Source organism: Diabrotica virgifera, chromosome 5, assembly GCF_917563875.1.
Source record: "Diabrotica virgifera virgifera chromosome 5, PGI_DIABVI_V3a".
In the NCBI taxonomy this organism is placed as follows: Eukaryota; Metazoa; Arthropoda; class Insecta; order Coleoptera; family Chrysomelidae; genus Diabrotica; species Diabrotica virgifera.
The window spans coordinates 89680288-89702375 of NC_065447.1; the positions used below are offsets into that span (position 1 = coordinate 89680288).

At 30.4% G+C, this 22088-nt stretch overlaps 1 protein-coding gene across 2 annotated transcripts in view; it reads left to right on the forward strand.

Annotated features, from left to right (window-relative positions):
• LOC114340843 (FGFR1 oncogene partner 2 homolog) overlaps positions 1–11988 on the forward strand; it is a 28602-nt gene extending 16614 nt beyond the window's left edge. For both annotated transcript variants that reach the window (XM_050650217.1, XM_050650218.1), the window contains exon 4: positions 1701–11988. In XM_050650217.1, the coding sequence (XP_050506174.1) occupies positions 1701–1787 (87 nt within the window). In that variant the 3' untranslated portion in view covers positions 1788–11988. The remainder of the gene's footprint in view (positions 1–1700) is intronic.
• Positions 11989–22088: the final 10100 nt, after the last annotated feature.

Consider the following 22088-nt stretch of genomic DNA (forward strand, 5'->3'; position numbering starts at 1 on the left):
TAACCAGGTTTAACTGTTTTAGACTTTTTTATGAGGACGGATTAAAGACCTTGTTTTTGAAGCAAGGCCCACTACTCGAAAATAGAGGATTCAGAGAATACGAAGCGCCATTCAAAGCATTTCGAGAGCAGAAATTAAGACCACTGTTCAATATACTCTTGAAAGACTACTCGAAAATGATGGGCAACAATTTGAACATTTAAGTAGTTGTTTCTATTTCTTTATTATATTTTATAGTGCTGTTTGTCTTATTGTTGTTTTTATTAATTATATGCGTTGACATCTGAAAAATGGTCCTTTATTTTTTCCATAGCACACTACTTTTTCTTAATTTCGTTTACCGGTGACAGTAAGTTCAAAATTTACACGTTTGTTAAGATATCTCGAGATAGAACAAAGGTATCTTCATGCGGTTTTCGCCATTCTGTTGCTAATTTGGTCTAATTTTGTAATACAGCATGTAAAATGCATACTTGTATTTAATATTTTCCAAAGAAAACTAGATTTCTGAAAAAATTTAATTAAAACCTTCTAGCTGGCATATTACTTTTAGGCAGTTTCGAAATTATAACTCTTACATTGACGAAAAAGAGCTGTTTTCAACAAGACCAAATTTGCAAAATTCGATTAAGCAAAACCGGACTTACAGACCTTTATTCATAACAAGTGTATTGGGATACACTGCATCTCAGTAATCATCCTATTAAGACAAATTCTTTTAATAATTAAATGTCTTTGGTAAAACAAATACGTTTGTTTATAATAAATACGATTGACCAAGGTCAGTTTGAAATAACAATTAGTATTCGTTATTTATAATCTAGTCGATTCAGCACTTTTACTAAACACTCACTTTTATTTATACCAAATAGTAAACAGGGGAATCCACTTTGAGTTCTATTTTCATGGCGAAAAGATTAGTCATTGGTATTTGAGATCCCAACGAGTAAACATCACAGTTACTAAATAATATACCACCAGCTCTTTACCGTAGTTACTTCAACGTACCAATAAATGAATCTACAGTGAGTATTGTTACTTCATCAACCCTTATGGTAGGGGGTAACCACCCCTCAATTATCTGAGATGGTTCAGATAAACAGGAACCATCATACAAGGTTCCCACTCACCCCCACCTCTTATTTGCAAAGGTAGTCTTAAACTTTGGAACTAAAATATGCGCAGAATTTTATAAAGAATACGATAATCGGATTTTCAGTGCCCTTTCATCAGGCAAATTTTGTAAAATTTTGATTTTTTAATTTTTGATATTCAATCACGCCCTCTAGCGGTGGACCTACAATTATGAAAATAATTTCCAGGCTTTTCCCGAGGCAACTTTTGTTATAATTTTTTTTTCTCAAAGCTGTACTATAAACGGTTCCTGAGATATGGCCGAGAGTCATTCTTATTGGGACACCCTGTACACGTCTATAGCGTCATTTAGTATATATGAAAGAAAACCACGAAAACATGGAAATAGTGGTTTTTAAAAATAGTGGGTTATAAAAATGTTCCATGTTTTTTATGTTAGATTTTCAAGTGACGTAACGTAGCGCTGTTGCCGATATAAAATATACTCTATTTCTGTACAATTTGAAAGATAGGCATTCAGTCGAATGATAAATAGCACATGCACTTTTTCGACTTACGATGTAATATTATTCATTTATTGCTTATTAAGTTGTTGTCAATTTCAGGGCCTAAGAGAAATGTTGGACATTGCTCACAAATGCGGAAACTTGAAAAAAGAAGATAAATTTGTACAAACTGAAGTGCAGACATAAATTTTTTGAAAAATATTCTTTGTGTATTTGTAAAATAGTTTTAAAATAATGTTTGTTATGTTTTTCAATTTTTTACAATGTATGTTTAATTTATTTTTTGTACTATATATTATCACACATTATTGGATTACCTAATTATCGAGTTCACACAAAATATAAACATGAGTCATGACCTCTTTTCCTCATCTACTGACACCACATTTTCGTTTTAAGTTAACTTAACCACTTAATGAATTATGCCGTGTCTGATACGGAGCGGCTTGCCGAAAAAATTCGGGACTTTCCCGTGTCTAACACGTTCGACCGTAGTACAGCGCTATTAAAACGTTTTATGGCCGTTTTGGATCAATAACGAATTTGCTTAGTAAAAAATTCTTCTAATAATTTAATTTGATCTGACTCATTTATATCGGCAACTCAGACATATTATACATCTTAAAGTAGAATACTTTAAAATGATATTGCCAATATTTATGAGTTGCGTTCCTGGGACGACTTTACTGAAAGATAGTTCATTCTATTACAAAAAATCAAATTATTTTTTAGTTAAATTGTGGCTTATTTCACATTTAGAATAGTTGATTACTGCAGAAATTGTAAAGTAGGACTATGTGCTGCACCTTGTTTTATGATTAATGATACGAGATCATTTTATGATACGAGATTAAATTTTTAAAATAAAACTTTTTTTAAATTTTTGATATTTCTGCTTTTACTATAATTTTACGTCTCTAATATATTTTTACTTTTAATTATGCATAAACATTAAATTTTCTAAAGTAAAAATACTTAAAATATATATTTAATTTATGCGCCCCTCAAAATCATTTTTTTTTATTTTTACATGCATACTCGAATTATGAAATAAAAAAATGAATCATTTTTTTGCAGTAACCTCGAAAATAATTTGTGCATTAAGTGGTTAATTAGCCAATTATTGTTAGTAAATTTGGACACTGAGTTTTAAAAGCTATTTATGATTATTGTTCTACATCAATATTCCACCATAAAATGCGTACCATTTTGTCTACAAGAACGGTTTAAATGCCACTTCCCAAATGTTAAGTTATGTTTCTGTGAAATATTTAATATTTTGTGTGAACCATGTGAGTGTTTATTTCTGAATGAAAAGGAATATTAAAAAGATTTAGTGAAGAATTTAATAAGGCTGATATATTTTTAACCGAAAGGACTTATAATAAAAGTAACAAGTTTTGATCTGTAAAGATTATATAAAATTATTGTTTTAAACTTATGAAATCTTTATCCAGTTTTTGTTGCTCAATATATTTGTAATTTTTGTTCTAACAATCATTAACATTGTGTGCCATGTATTTCGTATATGTAAGACAGTGATATTTCTGCAATGGCCAGGGTTCATTATTTGTGTAGAACTGGCACATCTATTTTAGACTATTCCTTTCAAATAATACACATATAGTGTATTTTGAATGGGGAATTTTTACCATGGTCCCTGCTGGACAGAGTGTAAATGTTAGTTCAATAAAAAATACAAACGTCACACAATTATATAGTTATTCCATTTTATCTTTGCCCAAACGTCATGATTCATTTTCAAACAAGTTAAATCAAAACATTAATTGAAACGTACGTCGATGTGAAATAGCATTGATACGTACTGTCAATGTAATACTAATTAGGAAATGGCTATTATCGGTGGACGTAATTTATAAAGTTATATTGTTAACAATTATTGCTAAATTATTATTATTATTATTTATACTTTACTATGTTATAATATATTTAACCCAATATAACTTTATAAAATAAACACAATATAAGTTACAAATTCCAATAAACATAACAAATGCGCTAATTTCACTGTCATTGAAAATGATAAACATTCAAATTCGTGGTGAACAAGGTATCAACATACCATATTGTTTCTCCTTGTTTAACTTATTGTGGTTTCTATGGACAAGCGACTTAATTTTGCGATAGTAGATTCTGCGAGTCAAAAAGGACGTATAAAAGTGATTTGTGAATAATTTCATGCATGGGAAAAGATAAAGTGGAAGAACTATACAGGGTGATTGATTAGTGGGGTAAAGCTCAATAGATCCGCTATAGTAAAAGATATCAATAAAAGTTAATAACAAAAATTGTAGCCAACTTTGAGCTTCAAATTACAAAATTATTTAGAATGTTACAGGTTGTTCGATAACACAGTGGCAGACCAAACTTATGTTTTTTAAATGGAACACCCTATATTTTATTTTATTTTCGAAATCCTGTTAACTTTTCCATCACAAAAATATAAAGATTTGTTATGTTATACAGGGTATTTGCAAAGTTATATCCAATTTTGTATGAAAATCGTAACAAGTTCAACTTCCTGTATAAATAAAAATAAGCACAACAGCAATGGTTTATTAATGCCATATTTTTTATTTATTGTCAAAATTTTCAAGAATTATTGACATTGCTAATTTTCTTTATATCAAATACAGGGTGAGTCAAAACGCAAGTACATTATTTTCTCGGTAATGTTAAATGGAACACCCTGTATTTTATATTATTTTTATTGAAAAGTAACATTACCGTACTTTAATTTTTATATAACATTCCTTATGTCCAAATTTATTAGTTTTAGAGATATTTTCATTTTTCAGAGCAAATTATTTTAGGTGTCTAAAGGACATCGCACACATCTTATGGAAAATATAATGTCACTCAAATTCAATAAAATTTATACGATTAGATTCGTTTTAATATAACGATCAATTCTTATCATTGCGCCAACTCTTAATTATGATTAATTACGGCGCAACTTGCAATTAAAGTTTATCGAAATCACATTTTTGGAGTCCATAAAATGTTAGTTTACAATCATTATTGCTCTGAGTGCTATTCATAACAGCTTAAATCCCGCTGGGCCTAAGCGGATTAGTGAAACTAATCCGCTGATTTATGGAGTACCGAAAATCTGGGTATTTTAAAATATTTTTTCTCTCTCTAACTTATGTACCTACCCATTTGATTTCAGATTTATTTATATCAATTTCTGCTCTTATTTTTGAAAATAGAGAGTTGGCGCAATGATAAGATTTGATCGTTAATTTAAAACGAATCTATTGGTATAAATTTTATTGAATTTGAGTGACATTATATTTTCCATAAGATGTGTGCGATGACCTTTATCTAAGTTTTAAGTAACCATGACTGAATTGACAATAATTGACGATTACTGATTATCAATCCGGTAATCAATGTAACAGTGTATCAAATAAAGAAATAAAAATAATTTCTTAGTAATACATTTTACTAAAAAAAAAAAGAATGTGTGTGTGTACTTTGTACGCACGTAAGAAGTTATACTTCTATTATATGATTTAAACGAAATTAATATACTTTTTATTTATATTTTGTTTAAATATTAAACTAATTTATTCTTACTACTTCTCCAACATTTTTATTAGAACAGTGCCAAAAATTAAAATAATAAAAGAATAAAACACACACAGACACATTAAACAAGCCACAAATGATGTCTGAACATTAATTGTCGAAAATTTTTTTAACTAAATATGTATTTTCTGAAAATACAATTATATAATAAATATACTTACAATCATAAAATGTATTAAAAAAAAACAAAAGAGAAAGTTTCTATTGGGACTCGAACCAGCGCTGATAAGAGCGGTTGGTATTGGAATTCATTCGCCTTCTCCGCTTAGCCACGGACACTATGTGTCATTATTTACGAAGATCGACTAACTAAACGGATTAAACTTGTGATATTTTGATATTTTGAAAATTGATCAAATTATTTTAATTTTGAATTGAAATGATTTAGAATTGAAAAAATACAACAAAACATAGAGTAAAAAACAATATATTAGGTGAATATTGATAGAAATTTTGATGGTAATCAAATTATATAAATAAAAGTATTACATACTATGTATTTTGGCAGATCAAATAGGTAGGTTTATACCCATGATACATTAACAATTATTACGTACCTGTTGCTTTTAAAAACTATTTAAAAGTCACTACAATATTATAAACTTTTTTGTTTCTGTCCTCACAACAATAAAACTAATATATTATACATTTGTTTACCTTTACCTCCAAACCACAGCTGCCATATCGGATAATTTTTGACATGTCATTTGAACATCCAATCAGAACAAAGTTATAATGCGCATGCGCCGGGCTGATAGGTTTTAATATATAAAAAAATCACCCTCTATCGCCGGTAAAGAAGTATAACTTCAAAAACACAACAACAACATGCAACATTTGTGAAACAATTAAAAACTACTTTTTATGTAAATGTAACAAATAAAGAAAGAAAATTAGTATTAAATTTTACAAAAAAAAACACTAACATAAAATACAACATTTTGTGAAGATAATTAAACACTACTTTTGTATGTAACTGTATCAATGTAACAAATAAAGAACGAAAAATAATTTATCATTAATACATTTTGCAAAAAAAACATGTTTGAAAAATTTGAAGCTACTTTTAAAAAAATATTTTTAATATTTAATTACATAAGGTGTTCAAAATTCCCTCCTAACACATTTATGCACGCCTAAAAACGATCATTGAATGAGTACTTACTCTACGAAGCATATTTAAATGAACACATCGAAATACACTTTGTATTCTATTTTTCATCTCATCCCTTGTTGGAGGTATTTTATAAACTTCATTATTAACGTAACCCCAAAAAAATCAGTCCAGTTTATTCAATTCTGGTGATTTGGGTGGCCACGCTGCTGGTCCATTGAAAAATGAAAATATCTCGAAAACTAATAAATTTAGACATAGGTAATGTTATCTAAAAATTAAAGTACGGTAATGGTACTTTTCAATAGTGATATAAAATACAGGGTGTTCCATTTAAAATTACTAAGAAAGTAATGTACTTGCGTTTTGACTCACTCTGTATTTGATATAAAGAAAATTAGCAATATTAATCATTCTTGAAAATTTTGACAATACGTAAAAAATATGGCATTAATAAACCATTGCTGTTTTGCTTATTTTTATTTATACAGGGAGTTGAACTTGTTACGATTTTCATATAAAATTGGTTAAAACTTTGTAAATACCCTGTACAACAAACTTTTATATTTTTGTGATGGAGAAGTTAACAGGATTTCGAATTTAAAATAAAATATAGGGTGTTCCATTTAAAAAAACATAAGTTTGGTCTGCCACTGTGTTATCGAACACCCTGTAACATTCTAACTAATTCTGTAATGTGAAGCTCAAAGGTGGCTAAAATTTTTGTTATTAACTTTTAATGCTATCTATTACTATAGCGGATATATTGAGCTTTACCATACTAATCAATCACCCTGTATATGGTATAAACCCTTAATTTTTGACACTAGTTTATTCAATTATGAGGTATTCTTGTACTAAAAGTTACTTCTAATTTAAGTCGGTAAAATACACCGATTTTTTGATAATTTTTTTTTCAAATTCAAAAAACAATTCAAATCGATTTTTCTATAAACCAGTGTATCCTACCGACTTAAAGCAAGAGTACCTTTTAGTAGTAGAATACCTAACAATTTAATAATCCTGTCTCAAAAATTCTTAAAAAACACAAAAAAGGTTATATGTGATAAAATAACCGTTGCCCTATCCAAAATGGACGCCTATGACCGGTACTAGAAATTCGCAATTGATGAAATCGATTTATTCCTGGAAGATAAATATGCGTACCACTTTTCGTTTTTCTAATTAGAAGTGTTCTGGAGGTATTTAATAAAACCTAATTACAAGGCGCGATCTTCAAAGAGCCCTAATCCTATAGGTTCCTTAAGAAGCATTTTCGGACTAAGTGAATTGGGTTAAATTGTGTTAAAATTATCTGAGGAATCTCCAGTCTTCGATTGTCAGGAGAGTCCTGTCTAAAAGATTGAAAAAAAGGCACACAATGTATTACATATACATTTATTGTTTATGATACTGCAATTAATTAGTGTTACATTACATTATTGTAGGTACCTATGTATTTAATAATATACATAGATAACTATTTGCCATTTCTATATCTTTACATGTTTTTGTTAGATTAGTCACATAATCTTTTTACAAAATTTTTGTTTTTCATGTCCATTAATTATGACTATATGTATAAATTTTGTACTGATAAATTTCGTTTATTATTTAGAGTCATGTTCATATTTTCTCTTCTTTTTGGAAAAAAATACTCACAAGAATAAGATTAGAGAACAACTAACGAGACTTACGTTGCATAACAATTGTAAACTTCAATAGTGCGCATGTATATTTAATGTACAATTAATCCAGCATCTTAGATAGGTACTCATATTCATAAACTTTTACACCATTGTGTTGTTTATTGCCTAAGTAATAGGACGTTCAGTTTTCATTCTGAATTTTTTTCAAGTATTTTCCAATTAATCTAAAATGTGTTTTAGTGTCCTTCTTCTACGACACTACAGTCCAAATTGAGCCTTAGCCTCCTTTATTTTTTGCCTCCAGCCTTGCTTGTCTGTGGCTGCTCTTCTCCATACACGGACTCCTAAAAGTGTTTGTGCGTCGCTGCTTACTGTGTCTTCCCAACGCTTTCTTGGCTTTCCAACTGGTCTCTTTCCCTGCATTCTAGCGTTCAATGCTCTTTTTCGTAGTGTAGCGATCACGCTACTGATCCTTTAAATTAATTACATTTACTGCCCATTTACGAATTTCATTTTGGAGACGCCTATGGGAATCGTCTAGTTGCCTACATTCGCAACGGAGCGAGGAGAAAGCTTTAATAACTTATGTTGGTCAGTTACACATCTCTTCTCTGTTTTATACTTTATGCAAACATAATTAAATCTATCTCGCGTGGTCTCTATACTGTGTGTACGACTTCGTCCCTGATTTTGTTCCGTTTCCTCAGCAAATGGTATGGCTGTTGAGCTAGCAAATGGTATGGCTGTTGAGCTTATCATCATGGTGGTTTTACACCACAACGTTTCGCCTTTACCATGTCCATCCTCAAGGAAACTTCGAGAAGTTTTCCATTTTTTGCTGGAGATGAGGGAGAATGTAGCGGTTACGCTTTAATTACATTAATTTGATTAAAATCGTAGTGATAATACCCCTCAAGAAATCCCTTGTGAGACGCTCGCGATCGATTTAAGAACGATATCTCTCTGCTCACGCGCGAAAGCTTTCTCCTCGCTCGGTTGCGAATGTAGGCAACTGGGCGATTCCCATAGGCGTCTCCAAAATGAAATTCGTAAAGGGGCAGTAAATGTAATTAATTTAAAGGATCAGTAGCGTGACCGCTACATTCTACTATCCTCTCCCATTCTTATCACATGTCCGGCCCATTTCAACCTTTGTATTCTAATGAAGTCTGACAGGGGTATTTCCTTATAAAGTTGATAAAGCTATTTGTATCAATTCTGAAGATTCCGTTTTCCTTCACAATTCCTAGTATTCTCCTCAGTACTTTCCTTTCGAACGTGTTGAGTTCGTTTTTGGATGTTTCTTTCAGGGCGCATGCTTCACTGCTATAGCATGCTATTGGTCGAATTAAGGTTTTATAGATTCTCATGTTTGTATTACGGTGGACACTTTTAGACCGAAATATATGGTAGAGGGCAAAATAAGCTCTGTTTGCCTGCGTTATTCTCTTCTAGGTCTGGATCCCGCGTATGAAAAAAAAGTTAATTAATAGCAAGCTGAAAATTTGTTAATAGCTTAAGGGTGTCTAGTCGGATAAACTTTGATATATGGGAACACTGGAACAGGGGCAGTTTTAATTGTGGAAGAGGTTAAAAATTTGGAACGGTCACACCACGAAAACGGCACATTTATTTTGTCCGACAGAACAGACTTAAACTCTTCGAATAGAGATTAAACTCTCATGCAAAAAAGAGACTGCTATTTATCACCAAATGGGCGTTTTAATGAGTGGAACATGTAGAATATGTCAAATGACAGAAATTATGACAGGTGATAAATAGCAGTCTGATTTTTGCATGAGAGTTAAATCTCTGTTCGGAGAGTTTAAGTCTGTTCTGTCGGACAAAATAAATGTGCCGTTTTCGTGGTGTGACCGTTCCAAATTTTTAACCTGTTCCACAATTAAAACTGCCCCTGTTCCAGTGTTCCCATATATCAAAGTTTATCCGACTAGACACCCTTAAGCTATTAACAAATTTTCAGCTTGCTATTAATCAACTTTTTTTCATACGCGGAATCCAGACCTATTCCGTATTTCTCCATCTTCTGATCCGTCGGCATATATTTCTACTTCCAGGTATGTAAACTTTCCAATGTAATCTTCATGTATAATGTTTTGTGGGACTATATTTCTTCTCGTCTGTATCATTATTTTGTTTTTTTTTCTGTGCTAATTTCCAGACCTAGCCTTTTCGTTTGATTTTTAACTCTGTGTATGTTTCCTGTGCTCCTGTCCAGTGCCAGGTTAAACAATGATCTTACTAGATCTTACTGCTTTAGTCCCTGCGAGATTTTGAAAAAGTCTGTCCGCTGGTTTTGTATTCGTACACATTCCGGAGTTTCATCCATTGTCGCTTTAATGAGTCTAATATATAGTATAGTATGTTCCTTTTGACTGAGTCGTACGCCTGTTTGAAGTCTACAAACACGTTGTGAACATCCATGTCGTGTTTCCATGATTTGCTCAAGATCTGCTTGACTGTAAATATTTGATCCATTGTCGATCTTCTCCGTCTGATACTCTTCAATAATATTTTCTGCTAGTGGTTGGAGCCGCTGGTTTTTAATATACGTGACAACTTTATATGCTGTACATAGTACAGAAATTCCATGGTAGTTTTTGCACTGGAGTTTTCTCCATTTTTATAGATCGGGCATACTATACTTTTCTTCCATTCGTCAGGTATTTTCTCTTCTTGTCATATGTTTTTGATGAGCGCGTGGATATGACTTGCTAGGTGGTCGCCACCTACCTTATACAGTTCTGCCGGAATTTCGTCAACTTCCGGGGCTTTATTGTTTTTCTGGGACTTAATAACTTCGAGAACTTCCTCTATTGGTGCTTCTACTTCATTATTCTTCTACGTGGTTCATACCCATTTCATCTTCCATATCTACTTGTGTTCCAAGTAGGGTCTGAAAATAACGCTTCCAGGTTTCTGTGACTTTCTGTTGGTCACTGATTATTTGCCCACTTTCATCTTTGCATAGACTTGTTTGAGGTTTATATCCACTTTTTATCTTTTTTAGGTATTCGTAAGCCCCTCTAATTTCGTTGTTTTTGAAATTTCCTTCCATTTTTTCTATTTGTCCATTTTCATAAGCTCTTGTTTTATTTCTACATATCTTGTCTGCTTTCCGTCTGGCGACTTCAAATGATGTTTGTCTTTCCGGTGTTCTTCCTGTTATGTCCATTTTATGTGCTTCATTTCTTTCCCCTGTAGTTTTAGTGTCCGCAGTAGTCATATCATCGTCAGCATATCTGGACACCACTTACATTTATTCTAGTTCTTTTCAGCGTGCCGTGGCATATTGATCTATTGGTACTCATCAACGTTATTTGGACTTCTTCTATCTTCTTTCTGAACAATGTTACGCAGGATCGATACAATTGCCGTAAGTTTATAAGCCAAGGAGTTCTGCGACGGTCTAGACCCCTTCTACGATAATATTTGAAGCACTATGTTTTAGAAAAGGCATCTGTAAGCGTCCATGCTTCGAATCTATACATTAGTTTCATGAAGACATAACATCTTCTAACTTCACAGATGTATTTAGAAACAATGCACTCTACCTACTTCACGTTTTTTTTAACCTCACAGTTTTCCGCCTCTTCTTCGTCCTTCCATTCCCTACTTTCTGATCTTTGTTCTCAGATTCAATTGCATTTAGCATTTGTATTATTATCGATTGCTTTTGGTAATCAACGCATTGTACATTCATCGTAGTTGTCATACCAGTAGGTTACATTGAAGTAAGAGCCGGATTGCAAAAACATTTTTTTACGTTTCATTTAGTACTAATAAAAGTATTTACCAGGCACTCTAATATAAAATTTCGTGCAGCATAACTCAAAATATATTTTACTTAAAAAAATAGTTGTAGTAAGTCTCGACATTCTCAATTTTGACTATATATGCATATTATTTTGTAAGAATAAAATAATCAATGCACTAATATTTATTTTTTATCGAATACTTTAAAATAAATGTGTTAATTTTTATTAAACATTGTTTCTATCTCTTAGACCAGAATTCAATTATCAGCATGTTGTAGACGATTGAAATGAACTACATATAAAATAATATAATATCAAAATATCGCAATATATTAAGATCTATCAAATCAATCGTCATACAACTGACAACTTGCACTCATATTAGGCCTGGATCCCGCGTACCAAAAAAAGTTTATTAATAGCGAGCTGAAAATTTGTTAATATCTTAACGGTGTCTAGTCGGACAAACTTTGATGTACGGGAACACTGGAAGTTTTAACTGTCGAACAAGTTACAGGTTTCGAACATCAGACTACGAAAACGTCCCATGTATTTTGTCGGACAGAACTTTCAATTGATTTGTTACCCTTTCATTAAACTCTCATGCAAAAATCAAACTGCTGTTTACCACCAATATAATTCCTGTCATTTGTTATGTTCTACGTGTCGAACTTATTAAAATGCCCCACATATTTGTCGGACAACCATTTTTTCATATATTATGTAAAGTTTGCTATTGAAAAAACTTGAAAACAACCTGCTAGTTTTCACAATCATAAACTTGTCAGGATGACACGTTCCACAATTAAAATCACGCTCCACAATTAAAAATTCCCCTGTTCCAGTGTCCCATACATCAAAGTTTGTCAGACTAGACACCGTTAAGCTATTGACAATTTTCAGCTTGCTATAAATCAACTTTTTTTTGGTACGGTTATGTCTTTTTGGATCCAGGCCTATATGTCTAAATCAGATGCGAGAGCTATAAATCAACCAGCAAGTGCTCTAAAAAGACTTTTTCATAAAATAATATGAGAAAAGAGAATATTAGAACGATCAAATAAAATTACAATACATGTAAATCAAGATGTAATTCCGTACAGGTTGGAATAAATTTTTTATCAAATTTTAGGTCCAAACAAAAGATATTTTCAAGAAAGTATATGATTCATATGAGGGGATCATTGTTTAAATAATTAAAAATTGGTAATTTTTGCACAAAATTTACTTTTTTAACTGCTACGGTAATTCGTGTTTTTATTAAGGATTTTACTATTTTTTTCTGCAAATATGAAGAAACAGTCTTTTATATGAGGCATGCTAAATTAAATTTGACCCATAATTTATTTAAATAATTGTAAATCAATATTGAAAAACAAATTTCCAAAAAAATATTATGTATGTATACACCGTTCTTAGGCGTCAACGCCCTTCGGTAGGGATCTATGGAGGAGTATCACCAAGCCGGAAGCCCTTATCCCTTCCCGTACCGCTCCTCCATAGGTCGATCAGACGCCAGTTTATTCCAGACCAAGCCGTAGACTCTATTGAGTTTTATACTACGGCGTTGGCCTTTTATAAATTTCATGACCTAGCTGAGGCTCGAACCAGCGACCGCAAATCGCAAATCCACTAAACTTGTCGATCGACTGAGCCCCAGCTAACTGGACCGTCAAGACCGACTATTTGCGATATAAATAAGCACTATAAAATATTTTGTTTTGCAGAAAAAGTTGCGCTATAATATTACAATAAATTGACAAAAAAATTGGTTGATAAATATTGAGTAGTTTATGAGATATTTAATTTGTTTATAAAAAATTACAATTTTTTCAATTGCAAAAACGCGGTTGTTGCCTATAGAGTATATAAATTTTTAAGGTCTCATTTGTTTAGCTTTTATGTATATTTTCGATAAATGTATTGATAAATCAAAATTTCAATTAAACACCCCTCCATAATGGCGTTTGAAAATTAGTATACTTAATTTGTTTTTAAATTATTTTTTTAATAACATCGCTGGGATTAAAAATTTGTAAATTATTTTTCGATATTCGTATTTTAGGTAATTTTTGACATATCCACAAAAAAATAAAAATTTTCTAGAAGCATTTTTGGCCGAAATAGCATTTCCCAGTTTAAGAATTCATAATTTGTTTATTTGTCAATATTGACATTTAAAAGTACGTGAGTACATCTATTAACCTTAATACTTAACAATGTCATTTATAAACATAATAAAAGTTGTAGAATATTTTAAAAAATGATGATATTCGTAGCACCTTAAATGAAAACTTCAAAATAATTTCAATATTTTCTATTAATTTGGGGTAGCATATAAAAATAATGACATCTGCACGACGTTTTTCACATCCAAGATAATCACAAAAGGGCATTAAAACAATTTTTTATTTTAAAAATTTAACAAAATAGTAAAATTTCGTTAAAGAATCACAAAAACTTTGTTCTTTGTACAAATCATTGTCAAAATCTCGCAAAAATAATGTGAATAGCTACAAAATTAAATATATGAAAATAATGGAGGAAACCCTCTATATAAATATATTATGTATATAAGTGAATAAAAATTAACAAATATATACACAATTCTTAGTGTATTACCTGTTAAAAAGATTATAAAATTAACTGCAAAATATATATATATATTTTAATACAAAGTACAAAGAAAAAAGCCTTTAACAAATTTTAATGCTAATTCAGTATTATTTTTTTTATAAAAATCTTTTGTGTCAACTTTTATTTATAACATCTAGAGAAAAAAAAAATAAAAAAAAATTGTTTATAACAATTTGACGAATATTTATTGTTAAAAGTGCCATTTAGATGATTACTAACGTAAACTAAAAAGAAACATTGAAATTGGTCCATTATTAAAGAAAACATTGCAAAGTACTACTGCACCACTCTTCATGCAAAAAGTTTTCAGTTAAGGTCGCTACGAAAATCATTATTTTTTAAAATATTCTTAAATTTTAACTCTGTGTAAATGACATTGCCAAGTAGTAGGGTTGATAGATGTACTCCCGCACTTTAAAATGTTAATATTGATAAATAGACAAATTATGAATTTTTAAACTTGGAACAGCTATCTCGGCAAAAAATGGACCTAGAAATTTTTTTTCTTTTGTACGTTTGTCCAAAACTACCAGGTACACGAATACCGAAAAATAATTACAAAATTTTTAATCCTGGTGATGATATTAAAAAAACAAATTTTAAACAAATTACACCAATTTGCAAACGGCATTTTGAAGGGGTGTTTCATTAAAATTTTAGTTTGTCAATACATTTGTCGAAAACACACATCAAATCAAACAAAATGAGACCTTTAAAACTTGTATATTCTCTCGGCAACAACCGCGTTTTTGCAATTGAAAAAATGGTAATTTTTTATAAACAAATTAAATATCTGATAAACTACTCAATGTTTATCAACCAATTTTTTTGTTAATTTATAGTGACGTCATAGCGCAACTTTTTCTGTAAAACAAAATATTTTATAGTGCTTATTTATATTGAAAATAATATTTTTTTGGAAATTTGTTTTTCAATTTTGATTTACAATTATTTAAATAAATTAAGGGTCAAATTTAATTTAGTATCTCTCATGTAAAAGGCTGTTTCTTCATCTTTGCAGAAAAAAATTGTAAAATCCTTAATAAAAATAAGCATTGCCGCAGCAGTTAAAAAAGTAATTTTTTTGCAAAAATTACCAATTTTTAATTATTTAAAAAATAATCCCCTCATATGAATCATATACTTTCGTAAAAATATCTTTTGTTTTGACCTAAACTTTAATAATAAATTTATTCCAACCTGTACGGAATTACATTTTGGTTTTATTTTATTTTATTGGGCTATATTCCAAATAAGCTTGAATGGCGAAGAGTAAATTGTAAATGAAAATTAATAAATATTTCGAAAATCATTCATCTACCAAAATACCCAAAGATGTTCTAATTGTATTAGGAGACATCAACGACCTGAATGGAAAGGAGGATTTTTTACAACAAATTGCAGAACGGCATTAGTGCGGCAGATTCGTGCAAATATAAGAATTATGCATTTAATGATAGAAGCATATAATTTGGACCACATATACTACACATATAAAGGTTCAAAATTAGATATGAGGCCATCTCAAATTTTACCTTTTACAAAAATGGTGGGCATTCAAAATGGCGACTATACATATGTCACTAATAGTACGATAACTTTTAAACGAAACGTTCGACTTCAACCAAATTTCGTATATGGTTTCCTTTTTTGATGTATAAGATCGACCTCCTGAACAGGAAGAATCGGTTTACCAGAAGTTGTGGTTTTCCTGATTTTTAGACAAAAATATGATTTTTTTTTCAATTATTTCACCCTGTATATATTAATTTTTCAAAAAGGTAATACCGGCATTAAAAAGACCGTAAAAATACCTTTTTATTAAATATTTTGAACTTTTTAGTTATGTGAATTACCATGTAATAAATGCATAACTTATTTTCACATGTGCGGCAGATTCGTGCAAATATTATATTGTATTAAATAGTGTGATGTTAATGTATTTTTGGTCCCAATTAATTAAAACTCTATTGTTTGGATAACTTTATATTTACATCGTATAAACGGTGATTCAACCATAATTGTTTACAAATACAAATCATTACCTATACCACACATTTGTACATATCAAGTATCTAATTATAACAACTCTTGAATTTACCTATGCTGCATTTTTATACACTACCTAATATGTAAACCTCACGTATTAATTCACGGTCAGGAGTCATTGTCTTCGAGCATGGCTAATACACTACATTATATTTTGATAAAGATATTTACAACTTAATTTATATAGGTTGTCCCAACTATATTACATCTCCCTGTTTTAAAATGAGATATATTTCTCTTTCCCTTTTACAAAATGTTTATGGTTACCTAATACTATTTTGAAAAATTAAATTTCCTAACTATGCTAACTAACTGTAACATGGTACATTTCAGATCAATCAATTTTTCCCTAAACATGTATATTCTTTTTCCTATTTTACACAAAAGTTCATATTTTCCCTATACTAAAACTGGTATTTTATAACCTATTACTAGTTCACGTACTTTCACGTCGTGTCTTTTCGTCCCTTTTTTTTCCGTTCACTAATTCACTTCATCAAAACAGTGTCCACAGTGAATGAAATTGATCCTAACTTTTAAATAGTCTTTTAGTGCCTATAGGCATCTCATATAAGCGGGGGAATACCTAACTAAAAATCTCGTATCTACCTAAAAGTCCTAAGCTAAGCTAATATTACTCGAATAAGTAAAAAAAATGTATCCTTTACTCTATTAATAATTCCTATTTCAGTCTTCTTTTGATTTATTTATATATGTCTTACTAACTCTAAAATAATGTACCTATAATAAAAATGTAATCTCTCTAAAACTTTTAATATGTGTCTCTAAAAAACTTCTAATAACTCTCTTGTACCTATAATAAAGATTTAATCTATGTTGCTGGATGTCTAAAAATTTCACTTTCTGTGTCCCTTTGCTTACTATCTACTAACACTATTGTAAGATATTGTCTATCCTTAATTCAAACACTTCCATTTTCCGCGAAAATTTAACCTGAATTCATTATCTACATTTAAAAATAAGTTATTTATAATTTACGTTACTTTAGAAAAAAAAAATTACAATTTTAATTCTTAGACAAAAATTCAATGATTAGCTACTTATTTGCTTAGTATCTTCTTAATTTTGCTTGTTTATTTTGGCATTTTTTATGTTTCTTCTTTCATTTTTCCCACATATTTTATTAAAATTCTCTTTTTTTTCTCTTCTTCTTCTTGTCTGGTACTACACTATATATTTTTTCATTTTTCTCCACATATAACACTTCTACAGTGCACATAATTCATAATCATTTGTCATTTAATCATCAATATATCATTTCATAATATAACATCATAATAATCACTTCCTTTACTTATCCCTCAATGCCTACGTTCGACTAATCAAAGTGGCTTTACTCGAGAGAAAAGTTCCAATTCTTCTACATATTCCATATAACAATCATAATACTCAATACTAGCCACGAAACCTCTACAATCTACCTTAACAGAAGCGGGTATAACATCGTTGGCTAGATCAAATTCTTTTACAAATTTCACAACCTCAATCCCTTGCTTTGAGGCCGTTGTTTATTCACGAATAATCATGAATAAAATAGGTACTCTCAAAACACAGAGTGGGTCTCTAATAAGCTTTCAAGCTTCTATAAATCACTTAGTACCTTCCCAATTTGACAAGAGCCGTGGGTTTCTTATTGTCTCAAGTTGCCTCATAATATTTAGCTTATAATATTGTTAGTTCTTCTTCTTATCTATATAGTTCTTCTCCAAATTATTTATCTCGACGCATCAGGTCGGTTCGTTAAAAATATATATCTTGCTTATAGCAATGTTTGTCTTAAAGCTCTTATATCAACGTATGTCATCACTAATCATTATTCATTAAAAAAATATCATTTATCACTCAAAAAAAATTATTAATTCAGGTTCATATCATACAAAATTTAACACAAAATCGATGAAAATGTACTAAATATACTCAATAAATATCAATATGTAATAAGATAACTGGCTAATAAAAATTCAAAAATAGCATATGCAAAAGTTAGATAAAAATATTCAAATTAAGTTTATATCTCAAAATTCGATAGAAATTTTTGAAAAAAAAATTCGATATTCCATAAAATATTCAAAAATAACCGTACTAAAAATCGAAATCGGATAGAGATTTTTCAAATAGATAAAAATTCAAATTCAATAAAAATTCAACAATAGCATATATAATAAACTTTGATAAAAATATTCAATTCAAAAATCACTTCATGTTTCAAAATTCATAGATATTCTTAAAAAAAAATCGATACTTCATAAATTATTCAAAAATCAGAAAAGATAAATATTTAATATTCAATAAAAATATAAAAACGAGGGAAGCATTTTTAATAAAGATAGACATTCTTACTTACATTTTATCACTTGTGTCTTTTTTTCACTGGGTTTCCTGTATCGTCCTGGTCCATCTTCGCCGTCTCCGTTTCCAATTTGTTGCCGCCATCTCTGCTCCTCTCAGAAGACCTCCTCTAATCTGCAGGATCAGCCATGTATTAAATAGTGTGATGTTAATGTATTTTTGGTCCCAATTAATTAAAACTCTATTGTTTGGATAACTTTATATTTACATCGTATAAACGGTGATTCAACCATAATTGTTTACAAATACAAATCATTACCTATACCACACATTTGTACATATCAAGTATCTAATTATAACAACTCTTGAATTTACCTATGCTGCATTTTTATACACTACCTAATATGTAAACCTCACGTATTAATTCACGGTCAGGAGTCATCGTCTTCGAGCATGGCTAATACACTACATTATATTTTGATAAAGATATTTACAACTTAATTTATATAGGTTGTCCCAACTATATTACAATATGAATTATTGTGCATTTAATGGTAGAAGCATATAATTTGGACCACATGTTATACTACACATACAAAGGTTCAAATTTGGATATGAGGCCATCTCCGATTTTGCCTTTTACAAAAAGGGCGGGCATTCAAACTGGCGACTATACATATGTGACTAATAGCACGATAACTTTTGAACGAAACGATTTCAACCAAATTTGGTATATAGGTTCTTTTTTTGATGTGTAAGATCGAGCTCTTGAAACCGATGAATCGGTTTACCAGAAGTTGTGCTTTTCCTGATTTTTTGGTAAAAATATGTTGTTTATGTTTTCAATTCTTTCACCCTGTATATATCAATTTTTCAAAAAGGTAATACCGACGTTGAAACAGCGTAAAATATTTTTTAGCAAATATTTTGAACTCTAGTTATATTAATTACCATTTAATAAATGCATAACGTACCTTCACATGTAGGTACCTATGTGCGGCAGATTCGTGCAAATAATAATATAAGAATTATTGTGCATTTAATGGTAGAAGCATATAATTTGGACCACACATATTGCCAGTAGCGGTTTCTCCATAAGTGCACATGTGCACGTGAACCCCCAAAATTATTTTCACACCAACATTCATATATTATGTAAAATTTATCATTCTATAAATAACATTTTAATCTAACTATACAGTATTTGAAATTCAAAATAACAGATCCAAGGAGTTTATAAGTATCTAATAGGTAACATTTAATTATTTTTATTCTATTTCAAAGGAGAAACTTCACGGATGCGAGGCCTTAAACAGAACCCCTCGTTCACCGCTCACGGTGGTTCCTATCCCTATGACTTTTCATAGGACAAAATACAACTCACCACCCGCCCCGCTACAGCCCACAAGATTAAATGGCCACAAGAGCACAAGTTGGATGTGATCTTATGGTGTTTTTAACGTGCACGGCACACGTACGTTTAAATTTTGCTTTCGTGAAGTTCGAATTTCGGAACAATATTAAGAATTAAAGGATTTGTGGATGTAAATGTTAGCGTGGAATATTTCAAATCAATTAAATTTTCTTCATTATATTTAGAAGCAAAATTAAAAATGCCGAAACCAAATTTGTTAATTAAGAATATACCAAAGTGCAAAGGTCGGGATTATAAATGATTATTTAAAATGGAGATTTGTGTAAAAACTTACAAATTGTGTAGGTGTGAAGCACATATTTGGAGAAGAGGAAGCATAATGAATAAACTATGTAGAAGATACGATTTTAACTATCCGGCGCAGTCCACTTAACTAAATTTTTGATTAAAAATAATTTACAAGACGATTTTTCTGAAATAATTTGAATTCTTCAATTACTTGATACAGAACGATATCTCTCTGCATTGAATTGTACCAAAACTTTCCTTAGAATAGCTATGGGCCAGGATCGACTAACAGCACTCGCAAGGTTTTCAATTAAAAAAAATGATTAAAAAAATTCCAAATTTTACTGAATTTGTGAATAATTTATCTAAAAAAAGCGACTGACTTTCGTTACAAAACTTGCTTGTAACATTTAAACACTAAATTATAATTTTAAGTCAATAAACTACATTATTTATTGTAATTTTTAATAAGGTCCTTTGATTTTTACAATTTGACGACACTCAAAAAATTTTACCTGCGGAAATAGGGTCTCAAGGTTTTTTATATCTTAATATTATATGTGCACCCTCAATATTTTAAACCAGGCACCGCCACTGCATACGGCACATACAAAGATTCAAATTTAGATATGAGGCCATCTCAGATGTTGTCTTTTACAAAAATGGGGGCATTCAAAATGAATCTGCCGCTCATAGGTACATGTGAATATACGTTACGCATTTATGAAATAATTAACATAACTAAAAAGTTAAAAATATTTCCTAAAAAATATTTTGACACTCTTTTCAATGGTGGTATTGGCTTTTTGAAAAATTTATACATACAGGGTGAAGGAATTGAAAAAGAAACAACATATTTTTACATAAAAAAAAAACAGTAAAAACACAACTTCTGGTAAACCGATTCCTCCGGTTCAAGACCTCGATCTTACTCATCAAAAAAATAACCTATCTACCAAATTTGGTTGAAATCTGACGTCTCGTTCAAAAGTTATCGTGCTGTTAGTCACATATGTATAGTCGCCATTTTGAATCCCCGCCATTTTTGTAAAAGGAACAAAAACTGAGATGGACTCATATCTAAATTTAAACCTTTATATGTGTAGTATATGTGGTTAAAATTATATGCTTATATAGTATTTTTACTACAAAAGCGATATTACGTAGGTCAAAATTTTTGACGTAAGAGAACTGTCAAAACATTAGAATGTGACTTTTCATTATTGCCATGTTTATTATAAACATGGCAATATAACGTGGCTTGAACCCTCATTTTCGTGTCAGGGTCTTTTAGCATACGTATACTCCATCTAATTTACTTACCGTTGCACATCATCCGCGTCATAGCCCGTGACGTCACATGATACCAACACGAAATATTTAGGCGGTAGATGTGTTCTTTTTTAGAATCACTTTGCCGAGTACACTGGCATTACAGCCACTAGACATATTTTATTATATACGCGTAGAAATATGTAGGATTTATTGGTCTTCTTGTTTATCTCTCGGCTGCTTCCTACTTTCTACCATTAAATAAAATATACCATGCTAAAAACAGTCTTTATTCTTCATACCTCGTGTCTAACATTCTTACATCTTGTTACATAACCTTAATCTCTCTACTTCTACAAAACTAAAAACTTCTTCTCTTTTATTACAGTGTCTATTCCC